At 38.0% G+C, this 26,901-nt stretch overlaps 1 protein-coding gene across 4 annotated transcripts in view; it reads right to left on the reverse strand.

The window, feature by feature from the left end:
* Positions 1-552: 552 nt before the first annotated feature.
* Positions 553-26,901, reverse strand: part of gria2a (glutamate receptor, ionotropic, AMPA 2a) — a 49,646-nt gene continuing 23,297 nt past the window's right edge. Inside the window, exons 3-16 of one of the 4 annotated variants that reach the window (XM_036583728.1) lie at positions 26,026-26,265; positions 18,905-19,101; positions 16,013-16,066; positions 15,597-15,755; positions 12,806-12,973; positions 12,605-12,709; positions 11,126-11,233; positions 10,805-11,011; positions 9,485-9,852; positions 8,421-8,619; positions 7,865-8,112; positions 5,638-5,752; positions 3,933-4,067; positions 553-2,063 (exon numbers count right to left, since the gene is read on the reverse strand). In XM_036583728.1, coding sequence (XP_036439621.1) covers positions 1,899-2,063; positions 3,933-4,067; positions 5,638-5,752; positions 7,865-8,112; positions 8,421-8,619; positions 9,485-9,852; positions 10,805-11,011; positions 11,126-11,233; positions 12,605-12,709; positions 12,806-12,973; positions 15,597-15,755; positions 16,013-16,066; positions 18,905-19,101; positions 26,026-26,265 — 2,468 coding nt within the window. In that variant the 3' untranslated portion in view covers positions 553-1,898. Of the gene's footprint in view, positions 2,064-3,817; positions 4,068-5,637; positions 5,753-6,265; positions 6,381-7,864; positions 8,113-8,420; positions 8,620-9,484; positions 9,853-10,804; positions 11,012-11,125; positions 11,234-12,604; positions 12,710-12,805; positions 12,974-15,596; positions 15,756-16,012; positions 16,067-18,904; positions 19,102-26,025; positions 26,266-26,901 lie in introns of all 4 variants that reach the window. The other 3 variants (XM_036583725.1, XM_036583727.1, XM_036583726.1) reach the window with 3 other exon arrangements.

Raw genomic sequence — 26,901 nt, forward strand, 5'->3', positions numbered from 1 at the left:
GGGGTGTGTGTTGTAATTAGGTCTAAGATATTAATATGTTCATATTTTAATTAATATGTTCTTTCTGATGAACCCCCGCAAAGGAGAAATGTAAAAGTCTCAGTGGAAGTGTTTTTCATTTCAGTCTGTTTTTTTTTTTTTGATCTTGACGACAGAACTATAAAACTACTGCTTGCATCGTCCATAGGCTAGACAAACAGGATCAGAACACGATCCGCAAAACAAAAAAACAAACAAAAAAACAAAAAGAACAACAAACTTCAACAAAATTAACATCACGTTTCAACAACTCAAACTTCTTAGAAGAAAAACAAAATCGAAAGATTTTTTTTCCTGTCAAGCATCGTCATATTAACATTAACATCAAAAGAACAAAAGTGTAGTTATTTACATGATCAATATATATTTTTTTCAATATGTGATTCCTATGATAGTATTAAATGATTCAGTTCAAACATTGCACCTACTTGAAATGAACTCATTTGGCTTTTGAAACTGAAGCAAATTCATAAGTATATTTTACAATATGGAAGCAGTTTCTTCGCTGTTGTTTTGAAAATAAAAAGTACTTCAAAAAAGATTTTTTGTTTTGATTTTTCACGCTGTTCGAGTAAAATGAAAGAACATCACATTTGATGCAGATGATTCAAGTGTGCTTTGTGGTCTTCGGAATCAGAGATTCCAAAAACATGTTGCTATGGAAACAGATGTTGAGCTGCTCCTCAGTGCACGATTACGAGTCCTCGGCTTGGGTGTGGAAAAAATGTCAGTGAAAACTGAAGATCGGAGGTGTATGCGAGCGTGTAGTGCTGATCGTTTGTGTGGTACAACAGCGTGCATGTGTAAACCGATGTAAAAGTTCATGTTAAAATGTCCACATGTACATAAGGTGTCTGTACATTTTTCTGTGTGTATGTACAAGTGTCTTGCGAGTGTGTGTGAGTGCTTGTGTATATTGTATAGATAGGATATCGTTGCGTTTTTGCTTATTTGTAAGTGTGGATATGTGTGTATTCGTAGATGTGGATTTGTAGGGCCTTCTAAGCCTTCAAAGAAAGCCTAATGATTTCTGTGAAATAAAAACACGTGTGTCTGTAATTTTTAGTTTTTTTCATGCTGGTTGTATTTAAACTCTGCAAATATTGTAGCAATATTCTTTTGGTTTGAAATAATTGGGTTATATTCATGAAACCCCAAGCAAAAAATGATCCTATTAGGTAGATACAGCCAAGTGAGCTCTCTCATTGGTTGGGACTTCAGGAGCTGAACTGAAGGCCTAAAGTATCAGATTAACCACCGACATAATTAGGAAGTGACAGTGGAATCAATCGATCATGTTTAGATTTCTGATTTAATATGATCCTAGATGTGCCACTGAATGCGAATATGAGCTGTACAACTGCGTTTCAGTCAGTTGTTCGAAATGGAAACTGCAGCAGCAGCTCTTTACTGAGTCACTTTAAACCACTTTAAACTTTACTGAGAGTCACTTTAAACCACTTTAAGCCTGCTACATACAAAGTAAAATATATGTTAATCTCTGTTTCAAATAAAGCTTCAAATAAAACAATGTCTTTTACAAGCTTCATATGTCCCTGTTTAATCTGGAACAGCTAGAAAATGTTCATGTGAATCGCAGTTAATGTACTTAATCTAATAAGGGCACTAGCAGACATCAGCATTACCGTAGATGTGTTTTTTACTTGTTTTTGATCGTTTGGACATCTATGGAAATCATGAGTCTGTGTCTTTGATAATAGGGCCTATACAAGTACAGTCACTCAGTGTGAGTTAGCTGGGTTATTATGTATGTATGTATGAGTCTGGGTCTGCAAGAACATGTGTTTATATGTAAGAAAATGTGTACAACTGTGTGTGTGTGTGTGTGTGTAAGGCACTCAGGACAGCTCGCTCATGTTGAGAGGCATTGCCATGCCTGGTCTCATGTAGGGCACAGCATGGACGGCTTTAGAGAAGTCTGGAGTCAGCACTCTACCGTTTTCCCCGGTACTGCCAGTTATAGACAACCTGGCCTTACTGCGCATGGCGTCCGTGAACGTCATCTAAACAAACACACACACACACACACACACACAGATACAAACAGAAATGCACAAGACAGACAGAATCATATACACACAAATCCCCAAAGCAAGAACAAAACCAAACATTACGCAAAATTAAAGGATCAACAAAAAGGTAAAAGGGAACAAACACACATTCACACACACAGGGACAGAAAGAGAAAAAAGAGAGAAATCAACAGCATCAGTCAGTTTCACGTTGTATGAACACTGCACAAGTATAAAGAAGTTTTATGAGCGGCAGATGGGGTGGAGAATGATTGACAACTAATGGGTCTCTCTCTGAGCGCGATGAAACAGCTATTTATATCTCTACAGCAAGCCATGGTGCCAGTCCATAAATAACACCAAGCACTGATGATGGCAGAAAAGGCAGAAAAAAAATCGACGGCATGGGGGGGGGGGCCAAAACTGAGAATGTGGACGAAATGTACCATCCATTCATCATTCATCCAAAAGTCCTTTCATCTATTCATCCTTTCATCCAATTATTCATCAACTAGTCCATCATCCTTATTATTCGTCCATCCAGACGAGTGGTGTAGCCTAGTCTGAAGTATTGGGTATGCTGGGACTAGCGATTTACAAAAACGGCTAGATAGCACATAATTAACTTGGTAATATTATTTATTAATACATTTAGTATCTTATAAAGTTTGATAAAACAGCTATTGGTTGGTAAGCTTAAAGTTAACTCAGGATGGGTTCATGCAACCCCTAGGCTTGGGCGGTATCCATACCTTCAAACTATCTCCAGATATTACCGCGGTATACAATATTACAGAGTTAAGGTGGTAAAAATCGTGTAAAAATTCATGAAAGTGCCACAAGTGATGTAAAAAGAAATCAAACTTGTTCAGTACTGTATGGAAATGTGTGCTAGCTAACCTAACTATAGCTTAGTTAGCAGGCCAAAAGTGCCAAATACCACAGTACAGGCTCAGTTCCAGTTAACTGACGCTCAGATAACACAATTACAATGTAAAGACTCTTCAGGAGCGCAAGTCAAGTGACTGGTGTAGGAGTGACAGCTGAAATCAAACATGTTCTGTGATGTGGTGCTCAGACTGTTAGCCATAACTAAGTCGCGAGGATTTTCGAAGATTATTCCTAGTCCTGATTTAGTAGGACATCAGATGGAAAACGAAACCATAAACCATAGCGCATTATTACAGTCGTGAGAACCATTTGGCTCTACAGTGGAAAAGAGGCCTTTGAGGTCAGCAGCACCTGGGAAGCTTTTAAAGCTTAAGGTTAGGCGATTAGGTGCTTTGATTTAACATTAACATTATCCCTGACAATTAAATGTGAATGAGTAGTGTTTATTTGGCTGTTTCCTGGATAGACATGGAACAGAAATTGTACGTTAGCATTTTGAGATACTGTCATCATTCTGAAATTACATAAACCACAGAGGAGTAAGGGCGAGTTTTATTACTTCAGTATATTTATGAACATGTATCCTTTTCATCATTTGGTCTATTCAGAAATTAATGAATTTATCCATTCCCTCCATTTCATCCATCCATCCACCCAACCATTCCTTGAATAATTTGTATGTATGTATGTATGGTAACTTCACACACAACCCACAAACGATACATATCTTTTGTCTGTCACGAATGCACGGCAATGAGGCCTTGAAGAAAAAAAAAAACGGACGACGGCAATGAAACGACTGGCAAAAACAAACAAACGAATAAACGACAAAAAAAAAACTCCACCGTTCCTACCCCACTAGATCTTAACACTCTCCAGCCCATACACGTTGTACCCTTCCTTATAAGTGGCAAAATTCTGAGAATTCTGCGAGGAAGAGGGGGGATTTAGAGCCTGAGTCTTGGCAACCTTCATGCGCTTGGCTTCGGCTCGCGACTTGTAGCAGAACTCCACCAGAGCGACCAGCATGGCCAGCCCCAGGCCGCCCACCAGGATGTAGAAGACCCCCGCCACATTGCTCAAGCTCAGTGCACTCGTCTTCTCCTGCAGAGGGGGTCAAACGGTGAGGGTCACAAATCGGACACAAAAAATAGTGGCTGTATTACATTGTGGCAACTGACTTAGTTTTACAAGACAGTAAAGTCGCTAAATATCTACAAAAGTGACTATTGACTAGGGGCTACATGAGTTTGGAAGAGTAGGTAAATTGTATTAAGAACTATTCTATCCAGCACAACAGTAAGACTATGAAAAGTAAAAAAAGAAATATAGAAACCTTCATGTGTGTGTTGAAAGTGTGTGTGAGCGAGAGAAGAAAATAGACAGGGACACTGTGCACAGCACTAAAGCTACAGACAAATATACATACAACATTTATAACTCCAACATTATGACGATTTTTGTGTAGAGAAGATAGAAAGAAAGAAAGAAAATAAGAAAGAAAGAAAAGACAAGTTGACTGCAGTACATAGAAATACAAAGGAAGAGCATAGGGACAGTCTGAGCCTATACAGGTGTGCATGTATGTCTGTGAGAGTATTTATGCATCTATCTACAGTACTGTGCAACTTGGACACCACTATTTTTTTTAATTGGCCAAAACGGCCTTTAAGTACAAGTTATTCAGTTATCAGGAGATATTTCTGATAAGATTAGATATAAAGTAATACACTTGCATAAGGAAGAGGAAAGTCAAAGGAAAATAAGTGAGAAATAAGTGAAAAAACAAGAGTTTGCAAAACTAGGGTTCAAAACAATTAATAAAAGATACAGACGACAAAATGGAACTCCTAACAACCATGCAAGACCTGGTAGACCACCAAAACTGATCAGATAAATAGTACTTAAAGAGAAGAGACAATCAAGCTCCACTCTTTTTTCAGATCTGAAAAAATCCAACTGTGTTTCTGTCCAAAGGTATAAATGCACCCAATTTCTAAGATGAAACTTTGGTGCTGGGGAAAAATATCCCTGCAGATTTAACTGAAAGACTGAAAGCAAGTCTCTGAAAAGAACAGAAATGCAAACTACTGGACAAAATACTGAAAAAAAACAATAACTTGTACCTAATGGCCATTTTGACTGGAAAATACAATAAGGGTGACTTTTGCACAGTACAGCATATACAAATATACTGTAGATGTACATATTATGAGTGTGCTATATTGAAAAATGTGTACATGAACTTATGATCTTATATATGCATTTGAGTGTTTGTATATGTAGGTGGGTTGCATGCATTACTCTGTATTTAAATATGAAACCACATCTTCGTATAGGCAATTCATTGAACAGGCCTGTCTCTGATTCATGCGTTGGATAATCTGTACTGGGGACTCGTTCTGACACACACACACACACACACACACACACACACACACACACATCCTATCACACACATGCACACACATGTTCACATTCACTCTGCCATCATTGGGGGAATAGTTTTAAATTACACACAGCCTCTCAAATACACAAACACGCAGGGAAAGGGTCTGGGCAGAGACAATCAGTCCACAGCTGCACACAGGCACACATTTACTATTGACACAAACACACACGCACGCACACGCACACACACATACACACACACACACTCCCTGCAGTGACTGACCTTACTTCCCGAGTCCTTGGATCCACATTCCCCTTTATCGTACCACCATTTGTTTTTCATCTTGTCTAAGACGCCTTGCTCACTGAGTTTCAATACTGCAAGGTTTACTGGCGTTCTTCGCGTATGGGGAATAACATAAATAACATTACCAATGTTATTTTATGTTATTGTCATGAACATTAGAACTCGCTAACAGCGCTGGATTGGCTCAGCCCTGCGCGTTCAGTGGCGATCGGCCCTCCGCGCTCCATTTGGCAGTCAGCAATCGCGGCGTTGCTGTGCCAGATGTGTGCGGACGCATCGCCTCGAGAAAGCAGCACCATCAGCTCGGCACTCTGGACCTGAGACTCCCATTACAACAGTCATGTAAAGGCCTTGCCAATTACCCAGTTTCCTAACTCTTAGTTGTGCTATGTTTATATCGTTTAGTAAGTCTAGGCATAATATATACATCTTTTTCAATGAAGCATTCCAATCTGAATTAATCAAAGGTTGCGTGCAACTCAAGCTCAAGCCCTAAAGGAGTTCCAACGGGTTGGTTGCCGGGGGACCAATAGTGCTGCTTACTCATTTCACATGTTTTCATTCTTTTTCTTTTTTACCCATAGTTCCTGATCACGGGTCTGACCTTTGACTCCCCGCCTCCGCTGCCGCACTCTCCTTTGTCGTACCACCATTTGTTTTTCAATTTATCCAGAAGCCCCTGCTCGTTCAGTTTTAGCACTGCAAGGTTTACCGCGTTTCTTAAACAAACGATAAAACAAATTCGTCAGACAGCATAGGGGGGGCGGGGCTGCAGTGGGCCACACCCCCCCACCAGTCGCATAGAATAAATGCAACATTGGGTCACACAATCCATCAGTCAATCAATCAATCAAGTCAGTATCAAGCAATCAAAATCCTGATTTAAGGTTTAACTTTGAGCAACCCAGTTAAACATCTAGTCACTTTATAAGGTGGCCGAGCTTTTGATAGTGGTTTTATACGTATGTAACTCTCAGGGCAGGAGGCTAAAATAGAGGAGGCTAAGCAATAGCAATTGGTCAATCAGAAGTACCTTCGCTCATTCTTTATGCATACAATTAGTTGTAAATGAAACAGTTTAACTGTAAAAGCAGACACATTTGGTTAGAGGTATCAAAAAGAGACTTGCATGCGTAGTTCAAACAGTGCATCATCATTGGCATTCGCAATCACATTACTGTGTATTCTTAGGCCTCTGAAACTTAATATTAGACATTCATCAGTGCTCATAACCATTCAGTAATCAGTGCATCAAGTCACATGCATTAATAATTTACGGATTATAAAGTGGGACATTAGATATAGTTGCATTGATTCAGTCAGTGAGGAAAGACAAGTGCTCAACAAGGCAAATTTTATGGCAAACGTCCACGGTGAACCACAACAGGCAATATACTAACGATAATAGTTTTACACGTCAGCTACATCTTAGACGGTGCATTTATCATTTACACACATTACGCCAGCTTAAGTTATCTTAGCAGAAGGCCCAAGCAGGCAGAATATCAATACTGTGGCTGCTACTGTGTCAAACTGGCCAAACACATGAATTATTATGAGCCGTTTGCCATCATTTGCCTCATTGAACACAAGACAGGTGAGTTGTAGCACAAACAGGTTAAAAAGACTTTGCAATCTATCTCAGCCTGAAGACTGTGATGTCATCTAAGTTCAGTGATTTGTTAAATCACATCTATGTAACTACTGTCTAGCAACAAGATACAGAGACTAACTTTATCTTAATGTGTTTCACTTGCTAAATTTAAAATGTAAATTTCGTAAGCATTTAAAAATAGATCTGGCTGAGCCTTTGTTACCTTAGAGACCTGCTCAGTTGCCTGGCCAATAAGATCGATGCTGTGTCTGTAACTTTATCTACATTACATCACTCTGATCGCTGACACTCAGGTAACTTGGTTACCTAGGTTACCAAATCCTAGCCTATCGTCAAGGTCACCTTCAACTCATCTCGGTGGTTGCCTAGGTTACCCTCTGGTCTGCACTCTTCTTCACGCTTCTTTCTCCTCTCTCACCCTGCGGTTACCTAGGTTACCTGATTCCTGGTCGCCTAGGTTACCATCCCTACTCCTTTTCAACTACGGTTCCCTAGGTTACCTCCTTTGTCAGAGGGACCCCCGGCCTACATCAGGGTAGGTGGGATACTATAACAACATGGGTCATATTGTTATACTACTCCACCCACCTTAAAGCAGATCCTTTGGGTGTAGCGATGCCGTAGCCCTTGGAGTCCAGGTTGCCGCCGACCTTCATGGTGTCGCAGGGCTTGCGCTGCTCTATGTACTCGTTCATGGTGGACTCCAGCAGGTAGGCGTATTTGCCTTTGGACTTGCGCACGCGCAAGACGCCTTCCACCGTGCTCTTCACAAAGACAGACGGTTCGGCACTCTTCATGTACTGCCACATTTTGTCGAACAGAGCGATCTTTGACCTCTGGATATGGGGAGACGGAGAGAGGGCAGGAGTTGGAATGAAAGAGAAAGATCGTTTTTGTTATAGTTTGGTATAGTACAGGAAAGAAAAAGAATGGGATCCAGGCTATGCAGACATAAAAGAGAAATTAAACAAAATGAACGTAAAAATAGAAAAACTCAGAGGAATGTCCGCAACTTCAGCCGACCCCTTCTTGTTTTAGACCAAAACTTCCTGCAGGCATTTATCACAGAGCACCGAAAACTCTCCTTTTAACTTAGGCTTTCAAAAAACTACAATTCCCAAGATGCTCTACTCCTCAGCCTCACCCTGAAGAACTCTTTGGTTGAGCCTGCGTCAAGGGTTCCATAGGCGATCTCGGTCTGCTTGGCAAGATCCTCAGCACTCTCAATGGGTGACACCATCCTCTCCACAGTGAGAAAGGCAGCCAGGTTAGCCGTGTAGGACGAAATGATGATGAGGGTGAAGAACCACCACACACCACCAACTATACGCCCAGATAAAGACCTACATACAGCAAAACACCATCAAACACACACCCATACATTCACACTGTCTGCTCAGAAACAACAAACTTGACACAAAAAAGGGAAATTCTATAAAATGTTTACAGTCAGTGTTAATATTAGACAAATACTATGCTTGTGCCAAAAATCCAACTACCCAGTACTTGGACGACAAGGTACCCCATATATCAAATATATTACATATCCACTTAACTCTAAAAGAATTTCTAATCACTGATGAATCTGTTCATTCCTACTGTCTACCATAAATCCATTCCATGTCACAAAGGTGTACTCCATGACACAGTCCTAAAGCAAAAGAATGCAACTATACTGTCCTACTACAGACTTCATGTCGGGTAAAAAAAGAATGACATACAGAGAGAATGCTCAGTAGCAAAGAAAAAGAGAAAAAGACAAAACAAAGAAAAAATAGAGAGTGGTATAGCTCTGTAGTGTAGTAACCTATAATAAAATGGGGAATATGCAGCCGAAACACGGTACCACTCCAAGAAGGAAGAAACTAGTGGCCTTCTGCGACATACAGTCCCCCACCGGGTGAGTCTATACTCACGTAAGAAACCTCTGACCGAGGATTTAAACCTCACCCCCGTCAAAAGTTCCTACTCCTGCATTAGCCTGCTCTTCATGCCCTGTGATTGTTTTAGCCAAAGGAGAGTAAAAGAAGGATCAAAGGTGAGAAAGTCTTTTCTGTGATAACAAGGCAGAAGCAGCAGTAGCAGGAGTGTGAGCATACAAACACCACGGCTGCACTAGGGTGAACTGCTGATCCAGAAAGCTACACTAAGAAAAGCACATACCGTGAGCTAGCTAGCCCACCAGCTAGCACTGACTCACACACCAACCTTGGCGAAATATCGCATCCCTGCTGCATAAAAGCGCCCAAAGAAAACCAGAGACTATTAAAGATGCCAAATTCGTTAGTGGACTCGCTGGCCCCCAGCTGGCCATCCTCAAACTCTTCCGTGTGCCACTCGTACGGGCTAAAGCGGCTAACGAGAAACAGCACGACGCTGACGCCGATGTAGGCAAAGACAATGCACATCCAGATCTCATAGGCCAGTGGGTCCAGGAAAGAGAAGACGCCTGGCTTGGACTTCTGCGGCTTCTTAATCATGATGGAAATACCCAGGCTCATGAAAGGCTTGGAGAAGTCGATCACCTCTTCACGGACTAGTGTGATAGTCAGGGGGGCTACAGCTATGTCTGCTTTCTGAGTGAGAAAAAGAGATGTAGAGATAAGGAAGACAAGGAATATATGTCTGGATACACAAAACAGCAATTTGTGAAGGCCTGTCACAGTCAATTACAGTAATAATCAAGTAACCAGATTATTTTGATGACTAATTGCCATGCATAATCTTTCAAAACATCTCAAAATACTTTATTAGAAAAAGCTAATCCAAGAAGCCTTCAAAAAACATGTAAAATGTAATATAAAACACAAAGTGCCAAATGATGGTGCATATTTTTCTTAGTCTGAGGATTAGGATATAAAATACACATTATCAAACTGCCAACTAAGCACTGCTGAATCAGAGATTTTTTTAATCACTTGAATTGTAAAGGAATCAAGTCAAATAATTGTGACAGCCCTATTGTGCTTTTTAAAGGAGCAATAAGTAATGTTTACAACCACAAAAAAAAACAAAAAAAACAACAAAAGAAAGCGCTGTATATAAAAGTGATTCGTCATTGTCTAAGTTTCTTTCAAAACGCAGACATACTTCTTAGGCTTGTATGAACCATTTTATTATAATGAGGAGGGGGTTCACACATGGACAATGTCATGTTTAGATCATGTAACAACAGTTCAGCAAACTCGCCGCAGTAGAAAAAGATCTGCGTGCTGATCTGTTAATGGATCTAAGGCTACGCCAGTCACTTTCCCAAAGGTTATTCAATGCAGTACCCGACAGGTGAGTGGCACGTTCCTGAATACTAAATGGAAAAAATGATCTGTGTAAAAATACAAAATAAATAAACGAAGAAAACTAAGAGACCAGCATTAGCAAAGAAACAGGGTAAACATCAGAGTGGCATTCAGCCCTCATGAAGGACTTCAGAGTGACTTATTGCTCCTTTAATATTTGCTTCTTCTTCGAATATGTGTCTCATGTATCTGTGTGCTTATGGGTATGTGTGTGTTTTATAGTCCTCCTCACCCCATACACCAGCTCGCCAACCATGCCATTCCAAATCTTGGTCTCAGCGTCTCTTGCACCATACTTCCCATCTCCAACAATCTTCAGCTGGTACTTAAACCCACAATGCTTTGCAATCTCAGCAGCCAAGTCCACGCAGTATCCCTCATAACGATCGTTATCAGTAAATAACTCAGAGTTCTTCTTCAACATCACGTAAGGTGCTTCCTACAAAACAAAAACATACAAAAACGCACAAATAAATACCAAATACACTCAGAACTATTAAAACAGTATCCTGTATATTTTACATTTAACACAGAATTTATAACATGGTCTTACCAAGATGGTTGTCACAATAACTGTCTTGTTCTCCATACCCATGGTGTCATTGGGGAAAAGGTCTGATTTGGTGACTACCATTTTATCCACCTCATTCCAGTAGCCAATCTGGAGGAAAGAATAAGTTCATCCAATAAAGTGTACACCCATACAGAGGGTCTACTTGTACTATGCACACTACTCTGCATTCAGAAAGTTGCTGCTGAGTATGACTGCACTATATGGACAAAATACTAATGATAAGGCGACAAAGTCGACTACAGTGATTATAAACAAATGCTGATGCAGATTGTTTATTGTTGACACATCCTTTACATCATACGTGCATAAATTCTGACACATTTTCTGCTTCCCCCGAAGTGGGTAAGTGCTTTTAACTAACTATCCTCTAATGTCAGCCCAGTAAACGTAAGGTTAGACTAATGTTGTAAAAAAGAATGCCTCATAAAAGAGATGAATGGTTTGGTTGTACTGGGAAGGATAAAAATATTTCATGCGTTAACACTTTAAATCTGTAAAACATACAGCCATAAAATCACAAACATGCCAGTTGTTTACACCAGCTATAAAAGTATCTAATGTTGCCTGGTTAGACATGCACTACTTCTATATACGCTGACAAATCATATTACTGGTGACAAAAAGGGGACTGAACCTGCTCTTTCGAGAAAACAGGAAAGGTGCTAAGTGAATTAAGCCATAATAAGGCCAGAAAATAAGAAATGAAGAATTACTTTATATTTTATTATTTATTTTAGGACTGTTTGGAAGCTTTAATAAGCAAGTAATAGCTTATGTTAAACCATACTTTTGATACAGCAGATTCAACCTACTCATATCTGACAAAATGTGCCATTTTTATAATCCCATAGTATAGCAGTACAAGAAACTGAACTGAGAAATAAATGTAAAAGTAACATAAACAAAATCAGTTAATAATCAGGGTAATGAACTTTTACATTCAGTTTTGTTGTTCCATTGTTTAAATTTTACATTTCTTACTGAAACTAGTTGACAGTAAATAGTGACTGTGACTCAGAGTACAAAATAAAACATTAAGTGATTGGTTAGAGACTAAATTCCATATTAATATGATATCAGCTCTGTGATATCAGTGTTGTAAACTGATAATAACAATTAGCAAACACTATATTGAGGAACCCTATTGCTGAGTTTCCATGCTTGTTGGATACAGTCAGCTCACTAGCATGCAGTGTAAAATCACTGTAGTTGGGTCATTTGTAACTGCAGGCTGCTGTCAGACCATGAGATCAGTTTCAGAGCGCACCCTGTCAGCCAAGCTAGCTACTTAAAATGATGAGATGATATCCAACCTGAGGCAAGCAACCAATCCTGGTCAGGTTCTGTTAGTGACACTTTTATTACTGCTAGACTAATCCACACAAATGACTCATATTTTCTGTTTGCAAATACGCATTTCTTTGTGTGTGCATACATATGTGAGTAAGAAGGATGTACCTTCACAGGGCCACTGTTTTTCAGCTCCATGATGTTGACTGAGTAATTCACTCTCTTTCCGTACTGATCAAACTGAATGTTTCCTGTCAGTCCATCCACTCGCACCTAAACACGCACATACACGTCAGAGGTGTTCAGACAAAACGTTCACATGTACATTTTTTTTTTTTTATTTTACAATAACACAGGTAAGATATGAACCTGTTTCAGGGCGCGTTCTATCTCCACTCCCTGAGCCCAAGGCACAGCCGGATTGGCCAAACAGTCGCCATTGTTGCCGCGCCGACTGATGTCGATTCTTTGTTTATGCAGGAAACGGAATGCTTCTGTCATCACCTGAACCGCATCATACGTCAGAGCCGAGGTGTACTGCCCAAGTGAGAGCACATTCACACACACGTTAATCAACCATCACACCAAATAATAATGTTTGTTTACAGCAATGGCCCCTTTTTTTGATTTATGATCTTATTCATGTGTTTCCTTGTTCAAAATGGTAATGGTAAATAAAAAAAATGTTTATCCTTACAGAAACCTATTACAGATAATGGTTTAAAATATGTTGTGTAATGCATGAGATACTGTTTTTATTTATTTGAGATACGATTTTGGCTTCAAGTGTTTTGAGCCATTAATTGCTAAGAGGTACAAGCAGGGTGTCATTTTTTGAATGTACCACTATTTTATCATTAACAATGAGGGATGCACCAAACCTTTAGCAGAAAATGATTAAAAGTGGCACTTTCAATTTGCGGCAGGAAGAGGAAAAAAAAAAAAACAAGATTAAGTGAGACTAAAACAAAGTGTCAAAATCTAACTCTTGATAAATCATTTGAGTAATAATGAAAACAAGAAACAGTGTTTAAAACACTGTTTGTTCCCTTTTCTCTCCCTTGCCAGTCAGGGCAGATCCATTCAAACAGTTTGAGCAGCAGCAGATAAACAGTGGAAAAAAGTCAGCCATGTGAAACTATTTCCCAGTTCCTTCTGGGGACATTAGACAAGCAATTTGTAATCACTGTGTATGAAGAGAGGGTGCGGTACTCAAGACACAACCGCTTGCTGGATATGCAGAATACAGCAAAACAACAGAAACAGAAAGGGGTTTTGAAAAATGATGAAAAAAAATCACCAACAACAGAGCTAAAGTGTAAAGTACAACAAAAAAAATAAAGGAATTCACTGCCTTAAATGACCAACCATTCTCCGCTGTAAAGAACACTGGATCATTCTGTAGTCTATATGCTGAAATACTTCTAAGTTTTGTCTTACTGAAGGCAGATTTTAACAATAATAAAAGTGCATTTTTTATTGTTGTGTTTATGTTTAGTACATTTAGTCAAAATCATAAACAAAACTTTCAGTTTTCAGCCAGGTGTGTCTTGAATTTCGGTCAGGAATTTTTATTTTGGTGCATGAAAACTCAGACACTTGGTTCAGTGGGCATTCTGTAGTACTGTAGACATCTCTATTGTAGGCATGTGCATCCTATCTCTACCCCTGTAAAAAGATTGTGAGGCCAGAGTTTCTCTACACTGCACCAATTTAACATTAAAACACTCTGAATGGCTGTTTACATCTCAGTTTTAATTATAAAGAAAAAAACAGCAACTCACTGTAACTACATGAACTACAATGCAGACTAGCCCGGTTATTCTTATAGAAGTGTGTAATATAAGTTTGTACCCATCGACCAGTGATGGCCATTTTGAGCGATCAATCAATCAATAGAATAGAATAGAATAGAACAGAATAGAACACACTGCACATTTCAGTCGCCTTTCACCATTACTCTATTAAAGCAAATCAGTTATAAGCATTTCCATATTGATGGTGCAATTGCAGCATGGTGCTTCTTTTCCATAGTGACAGAAAACACAGTAACACCCCACATGCAGTTTCACATGCTGATCTGTTTTACTATGGCCAACAGATGTGTCCATCTACTCTAGCGACAGATTTTAATGAGACAAAGTCTCTAAATGTATTGCCAATGAGACGTTACAAAGGTGTAATGATTCCTAAATTTTGTAATTCAAAACGATAAGATGCAGTGATGTCTTGATTTGACACATTTTCAACTCTGCAAAAATAACTGAAAATGTGCCCTATGCTGCTACCCTTACAAAAAAAGATCTGTAGTAATACTATGCGAAAGTATTGAATGTCTACAGTGCTGTATATTGCTATAATAATCTACAATATTGTCTTGCATATGTAAAATTTATTGATATGAGAATTGTGAACTAATGCCTATATTCAATATTTTTATAACATTTGTAATTTATAAATGTAGAAATTGGGATTAATTCTACCTGCATTAGCACTGCAGAGAGTAACATTTACATGTACAGGTTTACCAATACAATAAAATGAACAAAATGCATCTAGGTCATTTTAACCTAAATGTTTGCTCTTCTGAAGTGAAATTCATCTTAATCTAATCTAATCTAATCTGACGCTGATGATTTGTTTAAGCAATTCTCTGCCGATATCAATATGATTGCGATATCACTGTGCATCTGTAGTAATATTTACTTGTGTATTGTCCTGTAATAAATTATAGCAGTTGTATCAATTTCCAGCCTGTAATATTACTGTAGAACTTTTTCATAAAGGTACATGTCGTCCTCATTTTATGAGAGCTAATGCGTTAGCCCCGAGCTTACATGGAAAGTGTGAACTAACATGCCAACTGCAAGCAACTTAATTTGCTCCACTCTGTTGGACGTGTTGTTTGATCTCCATGTGTATTGAATCAAGAGCCTTGCTGTCTCAAACAACACAATACAATATGCTGTTTTGTAACACCCCGAGATGTTAGATAAGACAGAGGTAATTATACAACTAGCAATGTATAAATAATACCTTTTGCTGAAATCTGAAAAGTAAAGTAATTCAGGGGCAAAGGTCAAAGTTGACCAACTGCCATAATCTGAAAACTCACATGCACAAACAGACACATCTGCAAAACACACACACATTAACTCACTCGTATCTTGTTGTCTGCCCCAGGGTACTCTTTCTCCTCCAGAGCTTCCCATCGCTGGTCAAACTTAGAAACAAGAGGGTCATCGAAATCCACAATCTGAAATCCAGACACATTCGCTCCTCCATACTGGATCTTTGAGAGGTCTCCATCCAAAAAGCCCTGAACACGCATTAAAATAACATTAAAAACAGAACATACATACGAGCTCATCCATTCGTATGTAATTATGCTTGTACACAAATGCATGCACACATAGACACAGACATACACATACACACATACACACAGACATACACTTACATACATACACATACATACATACATACACACAGACATACATGTACACACAAACACAGAGATCCATTAAAAAAGATAATGTCAGAAAAGGCCTGGAAGATTCCACTTGATCAACTCACAAAATTAGCGATGATGTAATGATACCCTTTCACATGTCGACCAATTGTGATGACCTAAAAACAACAAAAAGAAAGATTAGCAAGGATAGTGAAGATATGATGGAGGTAATAAAAACAGCACTAAAAATAAATGCTGCAAGTATTTTAAAACTAAAATGGTTCACCTGACAGTATGACCTTTTTTAACAGTGTAAAAAGCTGTGAAGTAGGAGGATATCGGTTGATTTGCGAGTTTACACCCACTGAATATGGAAAATCCCTGAAGTCCCAAGATTTAGCATAGCGTAGGTGTGTTGTTTCTGATGTAGTGAATACACCACAAACAGAATGCAAGTTTCACAAAGTTACAGCCAAAGGAAACCCACTCTTAAAGGGAGAATGCTGCAACAGTGTTTTTTAAAAAGCTATTTCAATAATAATAACTTTATTAACTTTATTTACATAGCACCTTTCATGTATAAAAATGTAGCACAAAGTACTTCACAATGAAATAAAACATCAAATTCATGTATGAAAAACAGTAAGTAGCAAAATAATAATAAAAAAAAATATAAAGAAAACTGGATGAATGAAAAAATGACTAAATAAAATAAGACTTGAAATAAAAACAGAAGCAGAATGGAACAGAAACCTAACCGAATACTAAGCTAAAAATGTTTTCAGCTGCTGTTGGTGGGTAAAAATGCTGCTTCGCCACTCTTTTTGTGCTTTATCCTGGAAACATTCAATAAAGCAGCACTTTAAGATCTTAATGCCCAATTTGGAGCATATTCTGTCAGGCACTCAGAGATGTATGTAGGTGTTAATCCATTAAGCGATTTATAAACCAGTAAAAGAAATTTAGAATCAATTCTAAATGAGGCAGGCAGCTAAAACAGGGTGTTATATTTTCTCTCTTTTTTGTACAAGTCAGTACTCTAGCTGCATAGTTCTGAACAAGTTGTAGTCTGTCAATTGTGGTGTTTAGGTAACCCAGTGAATAAAGCATTACAGTAGCCTAGTCATGAATACATAGAAGCATGGATCAGCTTTTCAGCATCTTGCAGTTTGAGAAAAGGTCTAACTCGTGTTATATTTCTTACAAGAAAGAATGGTTTTCTACTATTACCAATGTGAGATTTAAAAGTTAAAGTGGAGTCTAAAATTCCACCAACATTTCTAATTTCATCTTTCGATTGTGGAGCCAAACTTCCTAACTTATTTAAAACTTGTTCTAATTGCTTCATTATCAGTTACAAGACTTTCTGTTTTCTTCTTTCAGAATTCCCTTTCCCCAGTAATATCTTCCTCAGCTACACATCCTTTCAAACCCATAGCATTTATTTAAGATTAAGAGACCCTTATTAGTCCCACAATGGGGAAATTTTACCTCCGCATTCTAACCCATCCATGCAGCAAAACACCACATACACACTAGGGGGCAGTGAGCAGCCCTATCCACAGTCTTGGGGGTTAGGTGCTTTGCTCAAGGACACCTCAGTCACAGACTGTTGGCTCAGAGGATCAAACCAGCGACCTTCCGGTCACAAGGCTGGTTCTCTAACCTCCAGCCCATGACTGTCCCAAAGTTGAGTTGGGTTCTCACAGTGGAAGGATGGACAGAAACACGTCCCATTTGCTAGGAGTTGTTAGGAGTCCCATTTTCTCTGTATCTGTTCTTCATTCTTTGGAAACTTTTTTCATTTATTTTCCTTTGACTTTTTCCTTACTTATGCAAGTGGACTATTGTAAACCTAATCTCCACAGAAATATCACCTATAAATGAGAGCTATACTTCACAGTCGTTGTGACTGGACGTTACATAAATGAAGGGTGGTGTCTGACTTTTGCATAGTACTTAATATTATTTATATATATATATATATAATACACATCACTACTTTAAATCTGTCAACTTTCTAACAATGTCTTTCAACTCCATGTAGGAAACTTGTAAATAAACTACGCTGGTTAAAAACTACAGTTGGTGATATTCAACAAAGATACTATACAAAGATAGCATCTACTTGAAGATACCTACTGTACCGCTGTAGTGTTCACTTCAGTTTTTACTTGTGCGCATTCCAGGAAAAATTAACATCACACAGAGTTATTTATAGATACAGCTACCAAGACCCCTATGCAAGTTGCATATATGCCTACACTGCTTCTCATCTAACAGCCATGACACGCATGACACCCACATACCACTGTGCACACTGCTGTTTCATTGGTATGAACCATAAGAGTTTAGCGTTACTATTACATGCATTATATACTTCAAATTTATCCACAAACAATTCGATACACAGATTTTCAATTGTCTGCTCTGCAGCAGCCATATCAATTTTCTAATAATATCTTGCAAGAGTGAGCGTACGTTTCTGTATGACAGGTCAACTTAAATACTTCAGTAACACTACATGGACGTGGGCTGTGTAGCTGGACATAATGTTTAAAAAATGTTAAAAGATCTTTTTAATGCTACCTCAGTGAATATTACGTTATTATTACATTATGAGCAGTGTCACTTAATTTGACAAACTGCTGCAAGAGCTATGACTTTAAAGACAGAAAAAACTGAGCCATGACATAAATCTTTATCATCTGTTACAGCCCAATATATCAGGGAACAAAGCCTGCTAATGAAACAAATATATTTGAAGAAAATCAATAAGGAGAATGATTTACTGTCATTAAATCAAAAGATTAAGAATGAGTCTAGGAGCCTAGTGTGTATGAGTGAAAGAGAGAAGGAGGAGAGATAGAAAAAGACAAAAATAGTGAAAAATACAGAGAGTTAAAGAAAGACAGTATTAAAGAGACAGAAAGAAAGAGAGAGAGATAAAGAGAGAGAGAGAGAGCGAAAGAAAGAAGAGAAAAAGGGGCGGATAGATGCTTATTCTCTGTCACCTGCTCCATGATGTCTTTGACTTTGTCCTGTTCGCAGTCCAGGATGACTCTCCTCTCCTTCTTGTTCTCCAGATCCTGGAAGAGCGAACGATAGGCCTCGTCTTTCCTCTCATCCTTCAGGTTGCCCACGTTTATTGCTGTCACCTGCCACTTCCTCTCAGCCGCTGTGTCCAAGACGGCCTGCAGAGTGGATAAGCCTGCGGAGAGAAAGGGAGAGAGAGAGAAACAGAAGACATTATTCAGTGTTTGTACAATCAGGGGTTTGGGGACACGTCACTTTTCAAAAAAAAACTTTTCATGCAACAGAACATGTTTCCTTTGGTGGTTTGCTGTAACTTAATATATTAAAGACTAAGCAGGTTTATATAGAAGAAAACAATATCTGATGCGTAATTTTTTATAACTGAATTCGTAGCAGGTCAATGGAATAATACCAAAACCCACACATTTTTCTCCTTGTTTAGATGTTAGCACTCAAACCTCTAAAGTGTTTAACCCCTTTTGAACCAGAAGAGTTTTAATATGTGCTTTTAAAAATAATTTAGAAAAGTAAACTCACAAATATATATTTAGGTAAAACCTGCTCTTCACACTACAGAAGACACTTTAGCTCTATTTAGACGGGGTTAAATTTACAAGGGGTTCTGGGATTATCTGTTGGATTCTCCAGACAGATGTTGCATTATGCTGAAAAAAAAACAGTATTACCAAAATACTGTTGGTGGTTATATTGGCAGCTACACACACAGCTACCTAATGTCATCAAAGCATTACTTTATATGCACAATATTACCAACTTTTTACTTTTGTTTGCACAACAAAAGCTTTGCAAATACTATCTTACAGGTAAGATAAGTAACCATAATCAAATTACCAAGAAAGGAAAGGTGTAAAAAACTTTTGACAGTCAGTGTATATTTCACATAGAATCAGGATGTTAAAGAACGTCTGTGTGCCAGTGTGTGTGTGTGGGAGTGCGCGTGTGTTCATGTACTTGTTTGTTTTCTTTGCGGTTAGACTTCAATTCCCTGACCTGATCACCCACCACCACAAAATGATCATCAACTGGCTCTAGCCTTAATTACAGAGGCTGTTGTATTAAACAAGTTTGACTACTTCGTTTAAAATTAGCCTCAGTCTCAATTAGGACCCATCTCTGCTCTAATCTAACCTCAATTCTGCCTTAATCAAAAACACCAGCGCTCTAAATTACCAGCAAAGAGATGTACCTTCGGGAAATGGCTCTCTAAAATACAATGCTGTGCTAGAAAAAACCCAAAGGACCCTCTTTCTCTCTCAGTTTTTCATGTCATTTTTTTCCTCTTCTCCCTCTCTTATGCCTGCATTCTCTCTATTGCTCTTTTGCCCACTCAATTTCATCTCTTTCTTCTTGTTTCTCTCTCCTTCTTTTTTTGCCTGTCCCCTCCCCCACATTCTCCCCACACACATACACTCTCTCGCTGGCTTTCTCTCCTCTTCCCTCTCTCTCTTTCTCTCGCTCACACTCCCCCTCTCGGATAAAAGCCAAAGACCACGGTTGATTTCATATTTAGGTCTCTTGGGGAGGGATTCATTCCTCCGCCTGAAACCACAGATTTAACATACACAGCACCATACCACGGCCATGACGTCCCCCAAATTAACCATCCACAGAAGAAACTTCTATTTGCTGCAGGAGAACCTCAGGATAATCATCAGATGATGGTGCAAACCGCTGATATTACAGTCAGTTAGGATTGTCACAATTAATCGACTACCTTGTTAAAATAAACTGATTGAAATTCACGCTGTAAACCAGTCGACAATGATTTAGTTTTAATAACTTTAATAAGTTTTATAAAACTGGTCTTTTCTTACAGAGCCTGAATAACAAACTCACTTTTCTGCATTTTTGAGGTCACACAGTGTTTGTATGTATTTAAGCTTTTAAAGGAATCCTTATCTTTTTCCAATATGATATTTTAGAACTGGGTATACATGAAGATATTCAAATCATTAGGAATCTGCAGATATTAGCTTTAAAAATTATCAACATTGGACAGATGTTTAGATTTGACTGATATTTCAAACTGATATTTGCTGTGTTTATTGTACTCCTGAAGAGAATGTTAAGGTGGCACTGTGCTACTGCGCTAAAACGCCCGCATTTTATTCATTTTACTGCATGTGTGACCCTAAGAAATAAGTGTTACATTGTAATGTATTGCTAATTCAGGTAAATCTCACCCCCATTTCTACATTTTATAAATGTACATTTAGCAGACGCTCTTATCCAGAGCGACTTGCAAAAAAGTGCTCTATTGTCAACTCAGAGAAAGTATCTTTGCTAGTTACAAATAGGTTAGAGAGAAAGCTCATCCTGAGCTCAGATATTGCTAGACACAAAAGCCCATGGTGATACCTAGAGAAAATAAAACAGAATTAAACACAGCAATACATTTCAATATATTTCAAAAAGTGCAGTACAACATATATCAACAAGTACTTAACTTAGTGCTCACTTAAGTGCTGTAAAAAGAGATGTTTATATATCGGGACAGACAGATATATACATGAAAAATATTAGACACTGATGTACCATTTCCTTATTAGTGCATTCCTATTTCTAATGTTATTCATGTCTTGTTATTGTTCGTTTAAGACAATTTCTACTGTTTAAAAAACACTGAGTACTTAATAAATTACCAGAATAATTGATAGTTTACTGGAATACTCATTTAATCAATAACAAGAGCTCTACAGTCAGTGAACAGACTGCGAGAAGCGATAATACTGCAATATTTCATTTAGAACGTGGGTAGTGTGGGTGTGAGTGAATGAATCTCAAGGACACAAACCACTTTTCTTTTCTAAAGGTGTTATGAAATAACTCATGACTGGGAGGAGGGCTGTGCCTGAAGCCTCTCCGCCTTCCAATCTAGCATTCTTTAAATTTCCATCTCTAACTTCCGATTCCAGTTCCAAGGTTTTGCACACTGCTACCTCCCAATGTCCTCCTTGCTCTTGGATCTCATCTTAATCCTACTCTGTTCATCAAGGGGGGTCCAGCCTTCTTATTCAAAGCATTAAAATGTGCCCAGAACTCCAGCTCAAATTCTCACTCAGAGTTCTGTCCCTTCATACAGTCTCTTCTCACACTACACCCGTGAGTTCAAACTAGCATAATACTTTTCATACTGTCCAGACAGTCAAACTACATCCCTCTCTCCTAGTTTTTTTCATTCTTTTTTTTTTCTAAAACCAACACTTTGTCAATCAACAAGACAGGGCAATAAAACACTACCTACTTAAGTTTTCACCAAAATAAATTCTATGAATTACCAATGTGCAAAAGTAAGTGACTGTCTTACAGTACGAGTCTTAATGAAAACACAAGCTAACAATCAATGCCCTCCCTGCTCTGCTCCGTGCACTGCACAGTTTACCTTTTCCCAGGCTGTAATGGACCTGATTCAAATCACAGTGGGCTCAATAATCAGCCACTAAGCTGAGTCAGATGTGTTAGAGCAGGAGGACACTAATCTGTGCGGTAAAGAAGGTACAGAAGCCCACTGTCACTTGAAGTAACCTCTCCCACAGCTTTATGGTAATACACACTCAAAGCACTGCAGAAAAAGAAACATGTTCTAGACTACACTGAAAAAAAAATGTGTTTTGGATTCACTTTGTTTGAATGTATACACCAGACACAAATGGACAAAATATATTATGGCATTACAGTCCCTGCCAATATATATATATATAATATATATATATATATATATATATATATATATATATATATGTGTGTGTGTGTGTGTATATATTTAATTAATTTATTTATTTATTAATAAATTAATTAATAAATTATTATTAATAATTATTAATATAAATTTTAATAAATTAATAATAATAAATAAATATTAATTGACAATAAATAGATCTCCAGAAGAGCAGATCGTTCAGGTGATACAGAGATTCTCCACTGAAATATCTGCATTTTGTTACTACATTTGTAACACCACAGAAATAAATATTAAATTGCCCTGTACTGCAAATCCAGATGATCAAGTCCCAATTTCCGAATTTAATTTATGTCGATCTATCTGCATCTGCAGATATGTACAAAACATATTAGTCCATTTTAGTGCCTCCCTAAAGACAGTATCAACACGACTACTGCCTGAAAGACAGCAATTTTGTTACTGTAAAGTATTAAATACAGGTGCAACTATGGATAAGCAATATGGTGATATTTATTGTATTGTGAAAAATGACATCGTAATTTACGTGCATGTCGTGGACCATCGATACTTAAGGAATTCTGACCAAGTGCATATTTCATTACAAAGAGAGCATAATTAATATGCACAATAAAAATCGGCCAGGATCAGAATCAGCAGATTTTTTCTCAAAACACATAATGAGCAAAGGATCAATTTAATAATTTTATTATACTGAATCTATGTTGCAGTTTTATGACGTAAACAACAAGAGTGATGTAAGTTCATTTGCACTGTATTAAAATGCTGCTGCTACATCTATGCCAAAGCACTGTATTCTCAGAACAGATTTCTGCTGAGATGCTCTGTTTGACAGGCTTAATTAATGCAGAGCAGCATGTGAAACATTAAATAAAAGTCACTGCACTCACATTTTTGTATTATTTTAAAAATATGGCACTTCTGGTGCATTTCTGGAGGCTGTTCCAGCTTTCAGACAAAATACCGCGATTCAAACTGTGCAGCCAATATACACATTTAAAGCAAGTAAATCTAAAGAACTATTTTTTAAAAATGCTACATATTTTTAAAATTATCATTGAAACCACAAAAACCCATTCCAACAGCACTGCTAAACATCGAAGGCACTACAAATAAAACCAGTGAAATTATCACAACAATGCTACTATCACCCTACAACATAGCCTACAGTAAGTGCTGTATTTAATGTCAGTGCTGCTTTACTTCATCCCCGTCTGCAAGCAGAGCAGGGCATTCATACCACTAGCCAACTATGCATTTACAACTAAGCATAATAGATCCTGATCCGTGATTAGGACAGCATATATATTTTAATAATATACATATTGAACACACATACACTGTAAAATTCTTCTGCTCAGCCATACTAGACAGTGGAATGAATGTGACACTAATAGACCATTCAATGGCAGTTTCACAGACACTGTTTACACACTCCATCATAATTACAGAACCAAATAACACAAAACATTATTACATTAGTAACACATTCATTATTAGTCATTCATTACAGCACTGGTGTCAAGTCGAGAGCCACTCTGTGACTGTGACTGGCCGGCCCCTCTCATAATGCGTTTCTCCATGGCAACTGTAAGTGTGATTGAGTAAATATGACATGTGGAAAGGATGCTAGTGTGTGTGTGTGTGTGTGTGTGTGAGTGTGTGAGTGCGATTGCATGTGTGTGAGAGCAGAATTAGACTGTATCGAATGAGTGTACAGTTTATCTTCCTAGATAGAACAACTTGCCTTGTTGTACAAACAGTGTCTACATTATTTATGTGTGAGTGTGTGTGTGTGTGTGTGTGTGTGTGTGTGTGTGTGTGTGTGTGTGTGTGTGTGTGTGTGTGTGCATGCAAGAGGGATCAGTTTCTGTGCAATATCTGTAAGTGCTCCAGTTCACATTCAGTGTCCCTAAGGAGTGAAGTGAGACAAATTAATTGGACAAGCAATCTGATACTTTAATGTATCGTATGTGTGTTAAAAAACATGAAAAGGCCAGACACAGAAACTTCCCTAAGCACTGCTCCAGTAGGGCTGCAACTAACAATTACTTCTATAAGTAGTCTATCAACTATTTTTCTATTAACTAAGCTAACTAATTTTATTCCTTTTTCAGTGAAAAATCAATTATGTGAGAAATGTATTTCTCATTTCTAATTGGTTATTAATGTTTCCAAACAAAAAAGCACTTCTTCATTTATTATTACTGACTATTTTTATATTTCAGCTTACTGTTCCTGTTTTCTCCTTTAAAATCATTTATCTATTTCCCATTTATGCCACTATTTACATGGATCTGAGTGGGGCATGTCTGCCTCGGTGACACCTGATAAATCATTGGCAAACACTTTCTGCATTAATCACTATGACTGGCATGAACGGCAGGCATGTCTCTGATTTTATGACAATTTATTTTGCAGATTGTTAGCACATACAGCATCAACACAGTCGTCCCAAAAGCATCGCCTTGTGCACTATGATTATCCTCCCCAGGACGACTGGATAGTGCGAACTTACCATGGCATTAATTGTACAACACTGAAATACTCGCATATTCCATATAACACTTGTTTTCCAACATGCAGCCTACCGTTACCGTCACTGGGCTGACATTAGCCACTTAGGCTGGTTAGTTTCAAGCACCTACCCACAACCAGTGGGAGCAGGAAATGTGTTGGAACTCAGGTGCTTTGTTTTGTCCATCACTGTCATACTGCAGAGTTTAACTGCAGTGCAAGTCTTTTACTACTGTTCTGAATGAATAGTTTAACATACATAAAACTAAGACACTGTGTAAGCAATGCTGCTTTTCTTTTTTATATAATTTTGAGAGAAGCAAAACACAACAAAACAGTCCAATCACAACAAGCAAAGCTAGGTAAAACATCATACTAGAGGTGGATGATGTGACAAAAATATACCACGGTGAGTCATTTTCACAGTACATGGAACGTACGAAAATACTTTCACATACTGCATTGCACTAACTCTGGTTAAACAGGCCTGATTATCGCTCTCTCTGTAATAAAACATGCAGTTGGTCAGTGTTTTTTTAAGTACTGACAATATACATAATATGCTCAGAAAAGTATTTTGTTCATCACAATAACAAAATTTATCCCTATAACAATAAAGTACCGTCATATTACTCACCTCTATCTGATACCTCTATGCTGTGATATATATATATATCACTATATAATAAGCTGGGAATTGGATGGGTCTTTAAATTCTTGGCATATTACTTAGTTGGTTTTAAGGGTACTATTCAGTAAATTATATTTCCATTCAGTAATTTCTACGAAAATAATCTGTAAGTTATGTAGTGGTTCATTCTTTTTCTGTGTGTGTGTGTGTGTGTGTGTGTGTGTGTATACCTCTGTCACTGTCGTACAGGTAGGCAAACTTCTCCCACTTGTAGTACTCCACAAGGCTGATGAGGGGGCCTTTGATATCTGGCCTCATCTGCAGCACAAACTGGTTGAGGCCATCAGCAGGAAAACTGGGCGTGATGAAGGAAACATGCAGCGTCTCGCAGAACGACGTGATGGTGTTCACAGATTTCTTATCGTAGAAGCCAAAGATGGCATACACGCCCCTCGAGAACTGGGAACAGACTGGAAAAAAAAACAAAACACAAAAACAATTTCAAGAACATTGTTGAAATTGTTCACATTTAGCTGATGCTTTTGGCCAAAGTAACCTTCAAGCTTTCCTTAGTCTAGCAGCACTGAGCGTACTTGATCCAAATGTGTACATTATTCAAATAATAAGATATTAAAACATTAATATAATAATAGCATGTTAATATAATAATAATTATTTTACATTAATAATCAACAATCGTATTGATGTGGAGCTCTCTGCCATTTCTTGCCAGTGGCTGTTTTTTTTAGCCAATTGTTTTTAAAGCAACAGGCAACAAAAATAATAACATTGCTTATTTTCTCTTTAACCAGAGCTTTTACTGCCCAGGCTAAAAGAACCCACTCCAGAGGTTCAGTGGCACTACTCTAAATTTTCAAAGCAAGCACAGAATGACCTAATAACATGGTCCTTATAGCCTATTAATGTATTGCGGATGGGTGCTAACATGTTTCCAGTAGTAATGCATGCATATCTGCACATGTTTGCACACTAAACATATGTGAAAACTTGTCTGTATTTAATAACCAGCAGAAAGCTAACAGTCTACTAGGGCTAACAGGCTCCTTCAGTAATATTCAGAGTTACACTTTACATAATGCATTACA

The sequence above is a fragment of the Colossoma macropomum genome, unplaced genomic scaffold (genome assembly GCF_904425465.1).
Source record: "Colossoma macropomum unplaced genomic scaffold, Colossoma_macropomum, whole genome shotgun sequence".
In the NCBI taxonomy this organism is placed as follows: domain Eukaryota; kingdom Metazoa; phylum Chordata; class Actinopteri; order Characiformes; family Serrasalmidae; genus Colossoma; species Colossoma macropomum.